Source organism: Nerophis ophidion, linkage group LG03 (genome assembly GCF_033978795.1).
Source record: "Nerophis ophidion isolate RoL-2023_Sa linkage group LG03, RoL_Noph_v1.0, whole genome shotgun sequence".
Lineage (NCBI taxonomy): Eukaryota > Metazoa > Chordata > Actinopteri > Syngnathiformes > Syngnathidae > Nerophis > Nerophis ophidion.
In genome coordinates, this window is record NC_084613.1 from 61,493,783 (window position 1) to 61,515,574 (window position 21,792).

At 37.3% G+C, this 21,792-nt stretch overlaps 1 protein-coding gene across 10 annotated transcripts in view; it reads right to left on the minus strand.

The window, feature by feature from the left end:
• ralgapa1 (Ral GTPase activating protein catalytic subunit alpha 1) overlaps positions 1-21,792 on the minus strand; it is a 155,100-nt gene that overhangs the window by 84,097 nt on the left and 49,211 nt on the right. For 5 of the 10 annotated variants that reach the window (XM_061895787.1, XM_061895788.1, XM_061895789.1 and 2 more), the window contains exons 18-28: positions 16,902-17,048; positions 12,473-14,212; positions 6,780-6,904; positions 6,427-6,661; positions 5,080-5,259; positions 3,892-4,062; positions 3,592-3,785; positions 3,423-3,521; positions 2,018-2,173; positions 1,740-1,868; positions 1-30 (exon numbers count right to left, since the gene is read on the minus strand). The exon at positions 1-30 is cut by the window's left edge and continues 96 nt beyond it. In XM_061895787.1, coding sequence (XP_061751771.1) covers positions 1-30; positions 1,740-1,868; positions 2,018-2,173; positions 3,423-3,521; positions 3,592-3,785; positions 3,892-4,062; positions 5,080-5,259; positions 6,427-6,661; positions 6,780-6,904; positions 12,473-14,212; positions 16,902-17,048 — 3,206 coding nt within the window. The remainder of the gene's footprint in view (positions 31-1,739; positions 1,869-2,017; positions 2,174-3,422; positions 3,522-3,591; positions 3,786-3,891; positions 4,063-5,079; positions 5,260-6,426; positions 6,662-6,779; positions 6,905-12,472; positions 14,213-16,901; positions 17,049-21,792) is intronic. The other 5 variants (XM_061895796.1, XM_061895793.1, XM_061895795.1 and 2 more) reach the window with 3 other exon arrangements.

Genomic DNA, 21,792 nt, shown 5'->3' on the forward strand with positions numbered 1-21,792 from the left:
AAGAAGGATTTGTGCTTCTACTCTTGGAGCCTGGAAAGAAGGTAGAAACAATATGTACAAACCCCATTTCTATATGAGTTGGGAAATTGTGTTAGATGTAAATACAAACAGAATACAATGATTTGCATATCATTTTCAACCCATATTCAATTGAATGCACTACAAAGACAAGATATTTGATGTTCAAACTCGTAAACTTTATTATTTTTTGCAAATAATAATAAACTTAGAATTTCATGGCTGCAACACGTGCCAAAGCAGTTGGGAAAGGGCATGTTCACCACTGTGTTACATAACCTTTTCTTTTAACAACACTTAATAAACGTTTGGGAACTGAGGAAACTAATTGTTGAAGCTTTGAAAGTGGAATTCTTTCTCATTCTTGTTTTATGTACAGCTTCAGTCGTTCAACAGTCTGGGGTCTCCCCTGTTGTATTTTACGCTTCGTAATGCGCCACACATTTTCGATGGGAGACAGGTCTGGACAGCAGGCGGGCCAGGAAAGTACCCACTCTCTTTTTTTACGAAGCCAGGCTGTTGTAAGACTTGTCTTGCTGAAAAAAGCAGGGGCGTCCATGATAACGTTGCTTGGATGACAATATATGTTGTTCCAAAACATGTATGGACCTTTCAGCATTAATAGTGCCTTCACAGATGTGTAACTTACCCATGCCTTGGGCACTAATACACCCCCATACCATCATAGATGCTGGCTTTTGAACTTTTCGCCTTTAACAATCCGAATGGTTATTTTCCTGTGTTCTGGAGGACACCACGTCCTCTGTTTCCAAATATAATTGGAAATGTGGACTCGTCAGACCACAGAATACCTTTCCACTTTGCATCAGTCCATCTTAGGTGAGCTCAGGCCCAGCCAAGCCGGCAGCGTTTCAGGATATTGTTGATAATATGGGTTTGGCTTTGCATAGTAGAGTTTTAACTTGCACTTACAGATGTAGCAACCAACTGTAGTTACGAACAGTGGTTTTATGAAGTGTTCCTGAGCCCATGTGGTGATATCCTTTACACACTGATGTCGGTTTTTGGTGCAGTACCGCCTGAGGGATCAAAAGTCCGTAATATCATGGCTTACGTGCAGTGATTTCTCCAGATTCTCTGAACTTTTTGATGATTTTACGGACCATAGATGGTAAAATCCCTAAATTCCTTGCAATAGCTTGTTGAGAAATGTTGTTCAAAAACTGTTGGACAATTTGCTTACAGAGTGGTGACCCTCACCCCATCCTTGTTTGTGAATTACTTAGCATTTCATGGAAGCTGCTTTTATACCCAATCATGGCACCCACCTGTTCCCAATTAGCCTGCACACCTGTGGGATGTTCCATATAAGTGTTTGATGAGCATTCCTCAACTTTATCAGTATCTATTGCCACCTTTACCAACTTCTTTGTCACGTGTTGCTGGCATCAAATTCTAAAGTTAATGAATATTTGCACAAAAAAAATGTTTATCAGTTTGAACATCAAATAGCATATTCAACTGAATATGGGTTGAAAATGATTCGCAACTCATTGTATTCCGTTTATATTTACGTCTAACACAATTTCACAACTCATATGGAAACGGGGTTTGTATATATATGTTAAGAAAGTGCAAAGTATAAATTCTAAGAATAGTTTTTCCCGTGTTTCATGTAAATGCAAACTTTTTTTTGTTTACCATTCTTGTGCTAAATATACAACAAGCTTGTCAAACTGATTGTGATCAGTGTTACGCACATTTAATGATGAACAAGAGGTGACCCGAGAAGCTGCAATGATGAAGTCCAGAATCAGCATAGTGGCTCCAGGTAGACCAATACTAAAGAACCTCGGACTGCAGTGCTTGATGATGGTGTTTACAATGTCCTTAAACAGAAAGCCACAGCATATTAACACTCCTGCTAACACACTGCTGGTTGTTATTTTAATGCTAATATTCATATAAATCCAGGACCTACAGTACATACATTTATGGCATGACATGCATAGAAGCACATGCACACACACATACGCACTTGGTCTTGGTGTAAGAGTCCTTGGTGCATGATGTTGTAAAAGTGAGTCAGAAAGTCTGTGTTTGGGGAAACATCTTGCCGTCTCTTCATAATCCTGCAGATCAACTTATAGGCATGAAGTTTTCCCTGTTTATAATGCTCAGTCAACATGGTGGCCTGGAGAAAAATGCACATTAATAAAAGTGTGTGAAAGGAGACCCCATGGAAGGGTTTTATTCATAAGCAAATTAAACATAACATGTGCTTCTTGCTTGATATCTAAATATGGTTGGTAAAAAAACATACTATCTTTGAATCCAGGCAAAACTAAAATATTGCTATTCAGTAACAGGAGAAAAGAAAGTCAAACACAAAAAAATAGACTGAGTAGAGTTTGAGAGGGTAACATAAATCAGATTTCTAGGTGTAATAATAGATAAAATAAATGTGTACTTTCATATAAAAATATACAACATAAGGTAGCAAGAAACACTTCAATAGTGAATATAGCAAAAAAAATGCTAGTATTACCATATCTGATTTATTGTGTAGAAAGTGGGGAAATAACAACACAAGTAGACATGCAAAAAAAATTATGCTAACCACTTGTGTGCACGTACAACACTTAAAACCTTTAACATCTTTAACATATCAGTGCTTTGTGTGGAAAAAATAAGTCAAACAATGTACTAATATAGTCCACTTTAAGAAATTATTTAAACCTGAAGAAGTGCACTTTTTTTTGTAATTTTGCCTATTGTTCACAATCATTATGAAAGACACGATGACAATGCATTCTAAATATTAAGTGAACATTAAAAAAAAAAGTCTGCTTACAGCGGAGGCAATGTAATTTCTCTATTCCGCCCATAAAATCCGCTAAATAACCATTTAAAAAGCGCCAACAACACTCAATTTACATTTTGTGACTTCAATATTAACCAAGTATTAGTGATATTATTATTATAAGCGCTAACGCAGACAAACTATTTATAGTGGCGACGTAATAAATATGTTTACCGATGGTTCATCGCTTCCTTGCTCCCTGTAAGTTTATTGTAGATCATAAATCATGCCTCTTGTCTGAAAGGTTGATGGCTGAATATAAATTCGGACAAGTTGGGACATTCTGACAGCCACTCAGGTGTAGGATTAAATAGATCTGTCTTCCTACACCTTTTCAGATATGTTGAAATGTGAAATTGTAAACCACATTGTAACTGTAAACGTGTTCAAAAAAATAATACCATAACCATTTTCTTAAAACTAATATGTCGTCAATTTATTAAATGAATGTACAATATATGTCAAGGCTTTAACAATATACGACAATTTTTAGCAGGTGCGGGTCTCAGATTTTGAGTTATTTTGGAAAGCCTATTTCAACTATTCATACATAAAAGGATCAGTACTTAGTCACACTCACCTTAAAGAGCCAAGGAGTGAGGATTCTTAAAGGAGGGATTAAAACAGGTGGTGGGGGGGATGACTGGTTGTCATGAGAAATGCCCAAATTATCTCTGATCTGAAAAAAAAAATAACCGTATTGGAGACAAAGTATTGCAGAAACTATTTGATATTACTCCGTTTCACACCTTTGCCAGGTTCTGCCAGAGTTCACATAAGTAATCGAACACCTGAGCATGGATCTCTGGGTCTTTGATGCTATTCACATCTCCCAGGATACCCAGCATCCTCCGCCACATTACTGTAGCAACATCGGCGTGCCATCCAGTGAGGGAGCCCCCTGCCATCACGCTACAGTCAACACCAGGGAACTCACTGGATTCTAGAATCAATCAATCAATCAATAAATCAAATGTCAGTCTTGCTTGTCCTTTACAAAGTGGAAGAAAACAATAAATATATTTCTAGTGTCTGCTTGTATTTATTACCAAAGTCATCTGGGGTCTGCAGCACAGAGTTGTGGAGCTTCTGGTCCAGCTGTAAGTGTGTGTGTGAGTGAGAGTGTGTACGATCAATGTGCTCTGCTGTAAGTGTGGCAGGGGAGGGTGTCTGGGAACGAGAACCCCCAAGAGAATGCATAGGAGACACACTCTCGGAACCTTTTTGTAAAACGACAAAAGAATATTCAGAACATATTCATTAAAACAACTTGCAATATTAAGAATGGAAAAATGATTGTGTAAAGTGTAAAAGTTATCACCCAAAGTTGTACAAAAGCTGAAGTGGACCTATGATGATTTTCGTCTTTTCTGATTAATAAATGTTAGAATGTTGGATACTTGTGTTAAACAATGCAAAAGCAACAAATCATAAAGTTCATACATTTGGGTGTGAGCTCGCACACAGTTTTGAATGTTGCGGATTGTTTTGCATTCTGGCTACGTCAGAGCAGGGTTGACTTACTTTTTTGGACATTAGGTGGAGGAGCTCTATAAAAGGTAGGATAAAGTGTTGATTTTATTTAATCTTGGCAAGCACACAACAACACTAACAGGCGACATGCAGGGACATAAATTCTGCTGAAAGCAGCTTTTTTTTATGCAGCTCCGTATCAGTGTGTGTAAGTGTACCTAATGTTGTGAATCTATACACTGATAACAAATTGAATTTTCGACTGTGTATGGAAAAAAGCGGTGAATTTGAGATATATATTTAACAATGTATGTTTCAAAAGATAAATTAGAATACTTTTGGAGAATATTGGAGGGCGTGGTTTCATTTGCAATCTGGGAACGCCTCCACAAACAGATCGTGTGCAAACATATGCAGAAAGTTGGTTGGTAATGTGACTGAGAAGCAAAATTTCACGTGAAATTTACACCCAAGCATATCCAATACTTATTATTTAGGGTACAAGGAATTGTTTTAAATGTGGATTAAAATCATCATAGGTCACCTATAAGAATTTTAGACTGCCACCTAATGAAAATTGCCGAAACAGCAAAAATGTTTTATGAAGTTTGAGGAACATTCTTCTTAGTTCAGGGATATATGCTTCAAATGTTGAAGCTATCTAAAGAAAGAATTGCATTCTTGGAGGTTTTACTGTACTACATATAAAATTTTAACATGTAGTATTACAGATTAAAGTTTCAGACACAACATAATGTACAAACCAGTGACGGTGACTGTATGGCTAAGGCTGCTGGTCTCAGAGTCGATATGAAGTGTTGTCAAACTTGCTACTTCATGCTCGTCGCAGGCAATGGCACCTCCAAGGCTATCTTGATCCAATGAGCTTCCACGACCTCCTCCTCCTGAGCCACCTCTGCTAGGTTCCGAATTGAACGCAAAGTCTATATGAGGAGATATTAAATTGTGCATAATTATCATAGCTTAAATTGTGAAAGCCAAAAGCAGGAAAAGGGTCACTTTACCTAAAACGTGTTCAGTAGTATTTTAAAATCAAAATAACATATAAACAAATAAGCAAATACATTATGGCAACTGCCTTCTGTGTCAAACATGATTTTATTTTCAAAACAATTACAAAATGTACCCATATAGGAAACCCATTTTAGTACTCAATAGGGGACAATAACAAAAGCCAAAGTCTGTTGTCAAAGCTATGAATAAATATATTGCAGGTGAAGTGACCTCCAACGACCAAGTTGTATACAGCTTTGCCCTGATGTTTAGCATGTGATTTATGCTTAGGATAAAAAATGGAAGCTTTTCATTCAGATTTGAATGATTTATGATAGGTATTCATCATTGAATGAAAGGATGCTTGACTATTACATTAGAATGAAGGCTGGATGTCATGAGAACTGTTTGTTGTGTGTGTCCAAAAGGTTTTTACATGTATTATTTGAATAATTTGACTCTCCATTAAACTCTCTAACTACTGTATTAACACATACATCAAAATGAATGTCATTATTTGCATTTGCAACTACATGGACTACCTTAACTTTATTGTTTTGGTGAAAAGAATACTACATAATATTTCCATCCATCCATCCATTTACTACCGCTTATTCCCTTTTGGGGTCGCGGAGGGCACTGGCGCCTATCTCAGCTACAATCGGCGGAAGGCGGTGTACACCCTGGACAAGTCGCTACCTCATCGCAGGGCCAACACAGATAGACAGACAACGTTCACACACTAGGGCCAATTTAGTGTTGCCAATCAACCTATCCCCATGTGCATGTCTTTGGAAGTGGGAGGAAGCCTATTTGAACTTCCAAAAAACAAACACATTTGTATCTTTTAAACAATTATGACTTGTAATTAAGCGGACATCATTTCAATTGTTGCCATGGAGATTGTGTTACAAGTAAACTCGCAAAACAGAAAAATGTTAATGCTGACAATACTAGTTGAAAAGTCCAAAATACTATTAAGTAAGAGTAGGATATCCCATGCCTAATTTAAAAAATTCTGCGAAAACAATATGTATGTAACCGTCAAATTATATTTTTGAGCATTTGCACATGCTAAATGCAAAAATGTAACTTACTATCAAACTTGCATGTGGGGTATTGAAAAGCATTGAAAGAGTCAGACTGGCTGTCAGAACTGACGACGTCTGAGCCGCTGGCACTGGCAGGAGAAGTCCACTCTGATGGAACTCCCGGATCATCAATCGGCCTGTGGTCATCTGGGGGTCGCGATCCAGGACTTTGGCTAGCCTCCAGTAGCTCTGGCAGGTCCTGTGGAACTTCTAGACTGCTTGGGCTGCTGCCACGGCGGTCCTGCAAAATTAAGTGGGAGTAAGGGTTAGGAAGATGATTAAGTAGAGAACAAAAAGCATAATGTGATACACTAAATATAATAACTGTACACAAACGTGTCGGATATATAAAGACTGACTGTTGTTCCTTTCGCCCTCAGTCTTTCCTGGATAAACTCATCCATGAGATCAGAGAAATTAGGGTTGCTGCTTCCGACATCAGTGGAGACTGGACGGACTTTCTGGACCATCTCTTCTTTGTTGGCTGCACACATACACACATAGAAATTAAACATACAAATGGAGGCTCGATTACTTGGCAAGTTGGCACAAATAATGTGACTAATACTGTGTTGTGAAAGATTTGAAAAAACATTTTTATGCCAATACATTTCAATTAAAAATGTCATAATCAATACAAAGCAAACTACAGCTTGAATTGAATGAGCAGCCCTGATGTGTATGTACTGTAAGCCCCAGAATAAGTGTATGACCAACTGTAAAAAAAAAAAACACCACAAAATAGCAGGCAAAACCACCAGAAAAGCGATTCAAGAGTTAATCCACGCCACCATGCACAAAGGGAAAAATCATGTTGTTATGTTTAGAAAGGCAGCATACCAGAGGTCTGTGTAAGTTTGTTAAGTTACAATGGGTTATTTTGTACTGCGACCCTGAACAGGATAAGCAGCATAGAAAATGGATGCATGTGTTGTATTGTTAGGTGATAAATACACTATCTATGTTAGGACAGAGCTTCCATTAAAATATACAAGTATTGTATTATGCCCTACATTATGATCAATATATTACTCATTTCCGAGTCACTGGACTACGGATTAGTTTACATGGAGTGGCAGAACTCTTTATGCATGACTTTTTTTCTAATCAGGAGGACAGACAAACAAGGCCTAAATGAAGTGGGAAACATCTGACTTGCAGATAGTCACTTTGACATTAAATCATACTATTGTATAGGCTACTGTATTTTTGCCAAGCCCAATAAAAAGAAGTAATTACGGTAGCCACCACCAAGCGTAATGTTCTGTTATGCTCAGGATAATATTTACCTCTTCACGTTAAATATCTACATATACCCTACGGCAACTCAAAACTAGTGATTTATTCTAAAAGAAGAAGCCAAAATAGTTGTCAAAGACAAAGAACTGAACAAATACAAAAAAATGACAATCTTGACAAGATAGAAAAGAGAAGACAACTCACAAAAACCAAATGAAGTCCTTAAATTTGGCAAAAACGGCTCTGCAATAATAACACTGATTAGACCACATTTAACAGGATTAAACTATACATTTTATATATAGTTTATTGGGACCAATAAATATTACTAAATTTATATTGAAAAATTACTCAGAAATTGTGCAATTCTGTACAGATGTCTACTTGAATGTTTATTTATTCATTCTCAATGTCTTTATTTAATCTCAATCCCTTCCTTTTTAAATTATTAACATTGTATTCCTATTTTTATTTTTTATATGTTATCTTATTTTTTATTGTTTTTTAAACAATTTAATTTCTACCTGTACCTTAATACTTAACACTGCACAAGTTATGCAGTGTCATTTTTAACTCCTATTTGCCGATTGATATTTTATTCTTTTAAACACCTTCCTTTCTTTGCACTCAGAAAGTAATCTAAATTTAAATGACAAAATGTAAGCAGAAAAATATTCCAAGTGTCAACATGTAAAATATTCTGTAAATTAATATATATGATTATCAGATATACACAAGTAACCTGATGCACATGTCTGTAACAAATGACCACAACAGAAATATTCAGCGCTATATCTACATGGACATCCCGGCGAATATTACAAAGGATAAAAACTGTAAACAGCACCGCCGACCCCCTCTTTTTTTAGCAGATATAAGCAATGAAAATCTGCTAAAGCTAAAAATACACTCGCCTTGCACTGGCCTCTCATATGAAGCACAAGTACCAACCAGTCACACTGAACCGACAACGCTGAGGCGATAATATGACAGAACATAACAGGAGGTATTTAGACGGTTGAATATAGCATCAATCGTCCAAAAAAACCTGAGATTTGGAGCATTTACTACAGTATATGGACAAATGTGTTCACTTACAGCAGTCCTTTTCAAATAGTGGGTGCGCAGTGCGAAGCCATGCTTTCTTTTTTGCTGTACAACAATATGACTAAAGCAGGGGTCACCAACCTTTTTGAAACCAAGAGCTACTTCTTGGGTACTGATTAATGCGAAGGGCTACCAGTTTGATACACACTTAAATAAATTGCTAGACATAGCCAATTTGCTCAATATACCTTTAATAAATAAATCTATATATATATAAAAAAATGGGTATTTCGGTCCGTCATTCCGTCGTACAGTTTTTTTCCTTTTACGGAAGGTTTTTTGTAGAGAATAAATGATGAAAAAAATACTTAATTGGACGGTTTAAAAGAGGAGAAAACAGGAAAAAAATTTAAAGAAAATTTTGAAAGATAGTTTATCTTCAACTCTTTAAAATTCAAAATTCAACCGAAAACAAAAAACAAAAAACTAGCTAATTCGAATCTTTTTGAAAAAAATAAAAAAGGAATTTATAGATTTTTCCTGATTAAGATTAATTTTAGAATTTTGTTGACATGTTTTAAATAGGTTAAAATCCAATCTGCATTTTGTTAGAATACATAGCAAATTGGACCAAGCTATATTTCTAACAAAGACAAATAATTATTTCTTCTAGATTTTCCAGAACAACATTTTTAAAAGAATTTCAAAAGACTTTTAAACAAAATTTAAATTTGATTCTAAAGATTTTCTTGATTTGCCAGAATATTGTTTTTAAATTTTAATCATAAGTTTGAAGAAATATTTCACAAATATTCCTCATCAGAAAAGCAGAAGCTAAAATGAAGAATTCAATTAAAATGTATTTATTATTCTTCACAATAAAAAATATACATTTACTTGAACATTGATTTAAATTGTAAGGAAAGAAGAGGAAGGAATTTAAAGGGTAAAAAGGTATATGTGTTTAAAAATCCTAAAATAATTTTTAAAGTTGTATTTTTTCTCTAAAATTGTCTTTCTGAAAGTTATAAGAAGCAAAGTAAAACAAAATTAATGAATTTATTTAAACAAGTGAAGACCAAGTCTTTAAAATATTTTCTTGGATTTTCAAATTCTATTTGAGTTTTGTCTGTTAGAATTAAAAATGTTGAGCAAAGCGAGACCAGCTTGCTAGTAAATAAATAAAATAAAAAAAATAGAGGCATCTCACTGGTAAGTGCTGCTATTTCAGCTATCTTTAGAACAGGCCAGCGGGCGACTTATCTGGTTCTTACGGGCTACCTGGTGCCCGCGGGCACCGTGTTGGTGACCCCTGGACTAAAGCATACGTATATAGCGTTTGGCTTCACTGTGATTATGGTGGAAGACATGCAAAGACCGAAGTGTTGTTTTCTTTAATGTTAATAATGATTGAATGTTATACAGATAACAATACTTAGAACAATTTTATAGACTAATTATTTTATTTATAGTCAGTGACGAGTGGGAGTGGCGCAAAATATTTTCGTCTTCCTGGGGGGGTGTAACAGAAAATAGTTGAGAAGCCCTGACCTACGGATGTGAAATATATGGAGTAGCACCATCCTCAAAAAGTCTTATAGGCCTTGCCAATATAAAGAACTGATATTAAGGAGAATGTGCATGCTGTATGTTTTGTAATACACTAATCAGGGCTGTCAAAAAAAACAAGTTAACTCGTGATGAATCATAAATAGTTATCGCATTAATCATGTATATACACAGATCAATCACGTAGTTTATTTTCACCATACATGCTCTTTTACCTTAACCCCGGATGGTTACCTGAAAGGTGGTGCGGGTTGTTATACAGTCAGTGATCAGGTCAATGCATGCGTGAGTGCAAAGATGAGCGAGACGATTCCGACTGGTGTGCTGGCCAGCAAATTTCACTCTAAAATACACCCTGACTGATTTTAAATACTGTTAGCAAGTTTTATTCAAATAAGTAACATGCATTCAAGTAAACTTTTGAAAAATGTTCCCGTATGACATTCTGACAATACAATTAAGTTTTTGTCCGGATACTGGACTTTTTTAAGTTCATTTAAATTACACAAGAGAGTAATAACCTTGGATTAATGTTCATTCAAGTGCGAGTAATCGGATTTAAGAATGTGTAAGACGACAGCACTAATTCTAATACTATTTATAACTAATTTAAATGTTGGAGCAGTTTTTCCCAAACTGTGGTAAGTGTACTATTAGTGGTACACAGGCCATAGAATCCCTTGATTAAAGTACAGTGTTATAGATTCCTATATTTAATCACAGCGTTACGTCCAAACTGTGTGTAACGTTATAGTGGCCAAAAATATTAAATATACTTGGTAAATAAAACCTCTGCCTTGTTTTAAATGAATACTACCTGCTATGCTACTGTATTTTAATGTTGGTCATTATTGTGGTACTTAGGGAGCCAAGTTTTTTTTCTGACAACCACTATGTTAGAGTATCAAGTCATGCAAACATTTAGTGCAGGGGTGTCCAAACTTTTTCCACCGAGGGCCACATACTAAAAAAAAAAGGTGTGGGTCACTTTAATGTTTTTATATAAAAAAAGTCAAACATATATTTGTATACTATATTATATGATATTTTTATTTTATTTTTACGATGGTCTGCACTTTGGACACCCCTGGTTTAGTGCAACAATTCATACAGTTCGAACGGTTGCTTTTAAATCACATACAACCATCACATGTCACAGAATTAACTAACTCAAACATCCAGCAATACAAACAAAAAAAAAGCATACTAAAACATGTAAGAGTGAAGCAAAAAATAGAATGTTGTCTTGAAATGCTCATTTGGCCTTAAAAAAGCAACTCACTGATGCATCATGCACAAGACAAACCAAAGAAATGAATAAATGCCAAGAGAATACCTTTTTTGGAAAATCTAACACAACATGTAAAAGCAGGGAAAATGTGCACTCAACATTGAATTCTGCTGTCCATTTACACAGCATATGATCTTTACCGATAAAAATTTGAAACTCCTATGCAGCAGTTACCTTAAAATTTGAATAAATAAAAATAGGATTCTACAAACGATTCAAATTAACTGTCAGCACTGCACAAGGAAAATGGTAAGTCTACATTTTAAATATAGGGCTAGTCAAAATTTTGGACACACTTGATTAAAAAAAAGTGCCCACACCACCATGTACTTACACAAAAATACATATGCTGCATTCTAGTGGTTTTCGAAGGAACTACAGCAAAATTTGGAAAGTTAGAGTTAAACTAAGTCTTATTCGTTCTTTTTTTTTTTTTCAAATTCTGTGAACTGATGCTTCCTTCTGTGGAGCTGAAGCAGTCCAGGAAGGAGGTACTGTACAAGTAGGCAACATGCAATTGTACTGCGAGCAGGGGTGGGTTGCAGTAAGGGGGAAGAAAGGAGGACATCAAATTCCCACAACCTTTAGAAGGGAAAACAGCAAGAGGAGGATAGAGAGCCTCTCAGGTAGGGGGACAGGTGGGGAGTTATGGTAGGGGGTGGGAGGGGTTCTTCAATATGTGGCAGGTTGGAGAAGGGGTTCATGTTCAAGAGGAAACACTTTCAGTCCAGCAGCAAGATGATGAGTTTCAGCCCAAAAAATGTCATTCCATAACAAACCGGTTAAACAGCCAAAAAAGGAAAAGATGGTTGTTGATGTTTGTGTTTTGTGAATATTTGTCTTTTTCCACAGATGTTGGACTGTTGTTGTGCCTTTTGAGAGCACTTTGTCCGCTGTGATCCTCACCTGACGTGGTTGACTTTCGTCCAAAGTAGCCGAGGACATGGGAGTAGAGGTCTCTTAGTGATGCGTCACCCATTGCCGCCCGCCCTTGCCGCTGTGGCGACGAACCTTGGGATGACCCCTGACCTCGTGGTCGGGGCTTGGAGGACAAAGCATGAACCACAGTTTTATACACCCCGCCAAGGAGAGCTCCTTGGTGGTGTCGAGAGACAGAACTGCCGGGCTCTTGGGACCGAGAGCGCGAGACCCGAGAGCGCAAGGCAGACCGTCCCAAGCGGCCTCGTACCCCTGAAGTACTTGCAGTGCTCGCCTCCACCTCGTGTACCAAATTGGGTCCTGGGTGCTGCGGTTTGTCCTTTTCCCCTGCTCCAGTTCCAGTCGTGTTTTCCAAGCCTCCACTAACCTCCAGTCTCTCATGCCCTCCTACTTTGTGGCCAATACCAACCGCAGGGGCGAACTTACCTGCACTGCCTAATCCCAGCTTCCCCCCTGCTCCTGCCCCAGCTCCTGGCCTCTCGCCCGCTGAATGGCTATGGGTGTGGAAGTGGCTGAGACGGCGCAGCCTGGCTTTCCAGTGGGCTTCTTTATTCTCAAGGGGGTTGTGGAACTGCACCGACTCGGTGGAAGGTCTAAAGCTAACGTGGACACCACCAGAGTGGTGTCTCTTGGCGTGACTACGGCTCGTTTTGGGCTTAGTAGAGTCTGAGGTTTGGGGAGTTTGTGCTGCTTCAGTGCTAGATTCTACCGTGTTAGAGTCTGGTCTAATTAAAAAGGGTGGTTCGTTTGCAGCTGCATTTTTATCATCCTTTTTGTCTCCCATTTCCCTCGAAATATGACTTTTTTCTTCCCACTCTGCTCCTCCAACTGTGGTCCCTTCACTTACTTCCCCTTTGTCAGTCTCACCAATGTGTCCTTCTGAGCTCCCTTTCGCACAGAGCGATGGCCACTGACTTTGCATTTCTAGACACTCGTAGATGCTCCACTGAGCCGCCTCAATCTCCACTGCAGAATCAACACTGCTATGCCTCACTGAATTACTTACCTGCCCATCTTCTTTACGACCTTTTTGTGCCTCTTGTATGAAATTGGATTCTCTGGTAGCTGCACCGTTTTTTGCTAAAAAAGAAGTTTGAACATTGCTTTCTAATGCAAGACTGGCTGCCACTACAACTGCCTCATTTTTCTCAACTGCTTTGTGAGTGAGATAATCCCTAATAGAGGAAAATAAATCCTCCTCCTCTTGCATAGCTCTCCCTTCATTCTCCTCCGCAACATAACTGTCAGAAGAAAACGTGAAGGCAGAATCCCAGTTTCTTACCCAATCAGAACTCAAACCTTGGCTTTGAGAGCCAACGTCATCATCTTGTTCCTGAGAGGTTGAGGGAACATCCCCATTGGGGTGGGAAAAGGGAGAAGAAGAGGAGGAGTGGTGCGGACGTGGGTGTGACTGAGCTGCGAGGCTACTGGTTGCGAGTAAGGGAGTAGCAGTAGGGTGACAGGACTTTGGAATGAAACCGGCATCCCCCTGTGGGTCTTCACCTTTGACCCGCTCGGCGATGAAAGGCTCCATGATGTCAGAGGCACTGCTGCTCCTTGCAAGTGACGAAGGGGCAGGGTTATCAAGCTCACAAGCACCTCCCTGGAACACCTCGGAGCACGAGGTCGGAGGGGTCTCATCGGTCTGGGACAAGTGGCGCATCCGAGATGAGCGGGATGCCAACGTGATTGGCGGGTCCTCCAGGTCTGGTAAATAGGCAGATAATGAAATAGTAGTGTGAGTAGTGGTATGGTTATGAAATAAACACCTACAACATATAATTCCTAAACAAATATTCATAAACATTATGAAAATAAAAAAAATAAACAGAGCTTAATGTGACAAAATATATTTGATAAGTAATATAATAGTTTTGTGGGAAATGTGTGTACTCTATCACAAAATCAATGATCATCCAAACTTCTTAAAAATAATGATAATATTCAACAGTAAATGCAATTTGGTAGAATTTGCAATGTATTCATTAGTGGTAATGTTCAGCCAAAACCACAATTTTACTGACATAGCTCTGTTGTTTAATGTACTACTGAATGTTTGGGAAAGTAATTGTATACATTAGCAAACGCAAGAAGGTAAACATTTCAAAATGATGAACCACTTAAGGGGAGCACATAACAGCTTGTCATCACCACTGCATTCATGTTAGAAAGCAAGGAAGTAAAAGAACCAAAAAAGGAAAATGTATTAATGCAAACATTTAAAGGGGCCCTATGATGATTTTCCTCTTTTCTGACTTTTAGATGTTAAAATATTGCGTGCTTGTGTTAAACAATGCCAAAGCGACAAATCATAAGTGCGATGTATTTGCTTGCAAACAGTTTTGGATTGCCTCCAAAGGCTGTGTTTTGCTGTCTTTTTTTAACACTGGGCCATGTGTGACATCACACATTACTGTAGTAAATCAACTTAAAGAGTTAACCAACATAAGAGTGTTTTGAGATTAGAGCTGTCTTTCAGCTCAGTGTTACGCTTACAAGTTGCAAGCATTCCCGCCGTTAGGTGGCATAACAAAAGTAAAAGTGAAACTCGTAAGATCCGAATGAGGGGGCATACATACTTCCTCACCCCTGGGACGCTGTCCGTCATCGATGACGCCAGGATGGAGAACAGATGCTGTATGGCCGGATCGGACAACTTTATTTAGCAGGTAAATTTACTGTTACAATGTTGGATACTATAGTTTTATTGAAAGTTGCTTGAATGTGAGCAAAAAAGGTACCTCTTGTTAATTCAACTATAAGTGCTGGTTTCACTTTATTCAAATTAGATGTGAATGCATTGACCATTAATTGTTGTTTACTAACTTGTTTGTGTCCATATTTCATTTAGACCTAATCATATTAGAAGAAATAACGGAAATATAGGAAACTTCACCTGCAGTGTCCAGTATCAAGTATTTATTTCAGTCATACTGCTTGATTTTTTTGCTAAAAAGTTATTAAATCAATTTAAACTCACTGAATCGTTTCATACCATATTTAAAAAATAAAAAAAAATTAGATCATCCCTGAATTACATCAGCAACCACATATATCGAATCAAATCTTTGAAACAAATCGTAACACCCTTAGTAAATGCTTTGCATTATTATATCATCTACCAAAAACACTGTAGTTGCTTGTGCTTCATTTTATTGTATTGTTTTTAATACATTTAGCCTTATCTAAAAGTGATTTTCTTTTAAAAGGCATGCTAAAATTTTAGATACTTGCCCCCCAAGAATAGCACAATTTATAGGTGTTGACAAAAAAGTAGGCACCATTGCAACACTACCATTTGCTTTGAGGAAACAAAAAACAGTAGGATAAATGATCATTTTCATCTACCACCGACGTGTGAAATACATTACGATAAATTAGGCTAAATTATGCTTTTTTTTATGCAGGTCTTGTTTTGATCCCATATTAGAATGTGCAGGTGTACCTAATGTTGTAACCCTTGAATCTATATATCTGAAATTTATTTCTGACCATGCTTGAAAAAACAGCGGTGATCTTTGTCACGATATATATTTAAACAGTTTACATGTTCAAAAGATCAAATCTGATACTTTTGGATGGGGTAGGGCATGGAGGCATTCATTTGCAATCTAAAAGGACTGCCCCCAAAACATTTGTAGTTGGTAGTTATATTCAGAAATAGGGTTCAAAATGTAATTGTGGGGCAAAGATTATACAAAATTTACACTTAAGCATATACATATTATCTAGGATTCAAGGAAGTTTTAAATGTGGATTAGAATCATCATAGGTCTCCATAAATAACAGAAAGAGAGACATATGTACTTTTTTCACAATGAAAATAAAAACAAATGTTGCATGCTGTATAATCAACTGTGCATTAGGTTGTAATAAAGACAAATTGACCATGTAAGTTATATGAAGTCTAAATCAGTGGTCCCCAACCACCGGGCCACGGCCCGCTACCAGGCCGCAGAAATTTTTTTTATAAAAAAAAAAAAAAAAAAAATGTATTTTTTTTTTTTTTTTTTATTAAATCAACATAAAAAACACAATATACACTTACAAATAGTGCACCAAACACAAAAAACTAAATTTTTCATGACAAAAACGTCCCTTTTTCACATGATAAAGAAGAAAAAGAAAAAAAAAGGACACCCTCCCCCGGGCCGCGGGACAAATTATTAAGTGTTGACCGGTCCGTGGATACAAAAAGGTTGGGGACCACTTGTCTAAATGACTTAAATAAGCCCACAAACCGATCAATAGTAAAAAAAAATTTAAATCTCAATTAGTAATGAAGTCTAATGCCAAAAGAGAAACTGACAAGCATTTATTTGTCTGACACAAGTGATGTCCAAAAGGCAGACAGCAGGCAGAAGACAGGCAGACAGGAAGTGCAAAGAGAGTATACCTGCCAGCTGGTCAGCAAGGGGGGGTAAAGGGTGGTGGTGGTGGTGGAGAAGGACAGGAAGAGGCGGAGCCAGAGTAGGAGCACTCTTAGCACTCCGGATAAAGGCTGAGGACAGCAGAGAGTCCCCCGTAGAACAGCTACGCAGAGCTGAAGAGGTCGCAAGAACAGGCAGAAGAAATAGAGAAGATAGTGGGAGAAGATAAGGAAAATCGTAAAAGTAATAAAGGCGTGTATTGTTTTCAGTCAGGTGAAATGAAAAGTAGTGGACATATAGGTGAGGTTGGAAAGGTAAAATGTGGGAAAACGTTGAAATAAAGTTGGTCAGGGGTATATGAATTTAAATTGAAAAGACAAAAAGGGGTGAAAGAGATGTGCCCTGACAGGGAAGGAGAGGGAGAAGTGAAAATAAGCTTTTCTCTGGAGCACACACAGCCAGAGGCAGTTAGTATTCCCTCTGAAACTTCTGATATGAACTTTTGCATCATACACATCAAGGGTATAAAAACACATATGGAGGCTGGACAGTCAAGATACTACTTTCAATGTAGTATTGGAAAGATAAAAACAACTTTTTTCCGCTCCAAAATGCAAACTCAAAGTTGTGGAACTTATAAGCACTACTGTGACACCTGTTAATCAATGCAAGTAATCAGAATAAGGTAATAAACAACTTATATTAGTGTCATGTATATACACACGCACATGCACACGCACACACACACACACACACACACATATACATATATATATATATATATATCTGTATACAAACCCAGTTTCCATACAAGTTTGGAAATTGTGTTAGATGTAAATATAAACGGAATACAATGATTTGCAAATCCTTTTCAACTCATATCCAGTTGAATGCACCACAAAGACAAGATATTTGATTTTCAAACTCATAAACTTTTTTTTTTTTAAATAATAATTAACTTAGAATTTCATGGCTGCAACACATGCCAAAGTAGTTGGGAAAGGCCATTTTCACCATTGTGTTACGTCGTCTTTTCATTTAACAACACTCAATAATCGTTTGGGAACTAAGGAAACTAATTGTTGAAGCTTTGAAAGTGGAATTCTTTCCCATTATTGTTTTATGTAGAGCTTCAGTCGTTCAACAGTCTGGGGTCTTGTATCAGTCCATCTTAGGTGAGCTCGGGTCCATCTTAGGTGAGCTCGGGCCCAGCCAAGCCGGCGGCGTTTCAGGATATTGTTGAAAAATGGGTTTGGCTTTGCATAGTAGAGTTTTAACTTGCACTTACAGATGTAGCGACCAACTATAGTTACTGACAGTGGTTTTATGAAGTGTTCCTGAGCCCATGTGGTTATATTCTTTACACAATGATGTCGGTTTTTGATGCAGTACCACCTGAGGGATCAAAAGTCCGTAATATCATCGCTTACGTGCAGTGATTTCTCCAGATTCTCTGAACTTTTTGATGACTTTACAGAACGTAGATGGTAAAATCCCTAAATTGCTTGCAATAACTCGTTGAGAAATGTTGTTCTAAAACTGTTCGACAATTTTTGCTTACAAAGTGGTGACCCTCACCCCATCCTTGTTTGTGAATTACTTAGCATTTCATGGAAGCTGCTTTTATACCCAATCATGGCACCCACCTGTTCCCAATTAGCCCGCACACCTGTGGGATGTTCCATATAAGTGTTTCATGAGCATTCCTCAACTTTATCAGTATTTATTGCCACCTTTCCCAACTTCTCTGTCACGTGTCGCTGGCATCAAATTCTAAAGTTAATGATTTGCAAAAAAAAAAAGTTTAGCAGTTTGAACATCAAATATGTTGTCTTTGTATCATATTCAACTGAATATGGGTTGAAAAGGATTTGCAAATCATTGTATTCCGTTTATATTTACATCTAACACAATTTCCCAACTCATATGGAAACGGGTTTTGTATATATATACGTATATAAATGCACACACACACATACATATGTGTGTATTTATACATATACATAAATATATACATACTAGGGGTGGGCAAATTAATGCGTTAATTATGAGTTAACTCATCAATCTATTAACGCCGACAATTATTTTATCGCACATTTGCGTATGTTGTTTACATGCTTTTATTTTGTTAACGCATTTTCTTAACAAGATGGCGTCGCCCGGCGTCGAGGGGCTCTTGGTTAAGGTGGAACATTTGGCAAAAATACCGGACAATTCTGCAAATTTCCTGGCTGGCTTACAGCGTGGTCACTCGGGGATCACTTACGACCGCCAGACAATTCTGAATGTGGATAGATCGGGCCGTTTTGGACTGAATGACGCGTGCTTGCTAGACCGGCTAGCTAGCATGGGAATACTTTGCCGGCTACATCCAGCGGCCCGTGAAGCAGCGGAGTATATGTGTTGTTTGTCTATTTATCAATAATGCAGACGAGGAGTGTTGGCTGGGTTCTTAACGTTTACTTTCAGAGCGTGCATATCACAACATACAAGATGCCGTCATGGCGACACAACCTATACCGGGCTACCGCGCATGCTCGTCACTCCTGTTGCATGCTGGGTAGGGTAGTTCTTTTATTCCCTGGCTCATAACATCACAATATAGTACCATGTATATGCGTTTAGTTTATCAAAGCACCATGCAAACAATCGGAAAATTCCCATCATATCAATTCCTAGATATGGTCATAATTATTTTAAGTGCACTACGCAGAATAAACACAACATTATAATTATTGCTACTACGGATAATTTGATCAAAAATTCCCTAAAACAGCCCACTACCTATAATATAGGTTTTTTAAACATAAGATCCCTGATAAAAAAAAAATGTTTCTGCTGTTACCTCAGAAATTGCCTGTTCAGATGTTATGATTGTGGCTCAGAGATTTGTATGTAGGTTATATTTATTTTCCATAACAAACAGGATAACTTAAATACCCTGGCAGTGGTAGTAATAAGCTTAAATGTTTGTATTTACATTTTTTGAGTTGATTTTCATAAAATATGCTATTTAACTGCTACTGTTTAACAAGGACTGATTTAAATTGTGTTTGCACAACAAATGTTTTGGCGCTTTTGTTCATGTGGGGGAATATTCCAATAAAGGTGCACTACACACTAGTTTTGAATTCATTATTGGGCTTTGCGTATACAATGCAGTTAATCGCGATTAATCAGAGAAATAGTGCAATTAACTTCGATTAAAATTTTTAATCGTTGCCCAGCCCTAATACATACATATATACACATACACACATACATCCATCGATACATATACATAGATACATATTTATACTTACATACATATAAATATATAAATATACATAAACATACATACAAATATACATATATATTCAAACATATATGCACACATACATATTCATGCATATATACATACATACATATATATACATAAATATATATACATATATACAAACATACATATTAATGCATATATACAACTATATACGTATACACACATACATATACATATGTATATATATACGTGTATATATATATATATATATATATAAATACAGTATATATATACATACATATATATATACACATATATATATATATTTATATATATATACATACATATATACAGTCATGGTCAAAAGTTTCATACACTTGTGAAGGACATAATGTCATGGCTGTCTTGAGTTTCCAATAATTTCTACAACTCTTATTTTTTTGTGATAGAGTGATTGAAGCGCATACTTTTTTGTCACAAAAAACATTCATGAAGTTTGGTTCTTTTATGAATTTATTATGGGTCTACTGAAAATGTGACCAAACCTGCTGGGTAAAAAGTATACATAAAGCAACATACATTATCAATTTTGGTGATGTAGAAAAGTTACAATCAAATCAAATTAGCTTCATGGCATGGAGGCCTACTGAAATGAGATTTTCTTATTCAAACGGGGATTGCAGGTCCATTCTATGTGTCATACTTGATAATTTCGCGATATTGCCATATTTTTGCTTAAAGGATTTAGCAGAGAACATCGACGATAAAGTTTGCAACTTTTGGTGCTGATAAAAAAAGCCTTGCCTGTACCGGAAGTAGCGGACGATATAAGTGTGACGTCACGGGTTGTGGAGCTCCTCACATGTGAACATTGTTTACAATCATGACCACCAGCTGCGAAAGCGATTCGGACCGAGAAAGCGACGATTTCCTCATTAATTTGAGCGAGGATGAAAGATTTGTGGATGAGGAAAGTGAGAGTGAAGAATTAGAAAAAATAAAAATAAAATATAAGGTTTTTCAGTGGGAGCGATTCAGATGTTATTAAACAAATTTACTAGGATAATTTTTGAAAATCCCTTATTTGCTTATTGTGTTACTAGTGTTTTAGTGACATTATATGGTCGTACCTGTACAACCTGAAGGTCGGCCCCACACCTTTCTTCAGCACCGGTCGACGGGTGGTGGCGATGCCATCTCTGCCCTTCGCATGAGACCCTCTTCGAAACATGATATTTTGAAATGATCGCTGCATAATACACTGTACTTTGTGTGTGTGGTCCAATCCAACCATGTTCGCTTGACCGCTCTGTTCCATAGTAAAGCTTCACCGTCATCTTTCGGGAATGTAAACAATGAAACACCGGCTGTGTTTGTGTTGCTAAAGGCGGCCGCAATACACCGCTTCCCACCTACAGCTTTCTTCTTTGACATCTCCATTATTCATTGAGCAAATTGCAAAAAATTCAGCAACAGAGATGTCTGTGGAATTATGTGATGGAAACAGACTACTTATAGCTGGGAACGGTGCTGGAACAAAATGTCCTCTACAATGCGTGACGTCACGCGCATGCGTCATTATACCGCAACGTTTCAGCAGGATACTTCGGCGAGAAATTTAAAATTGCAATTTAGTAAACTAACCCGGCCGTATTGGC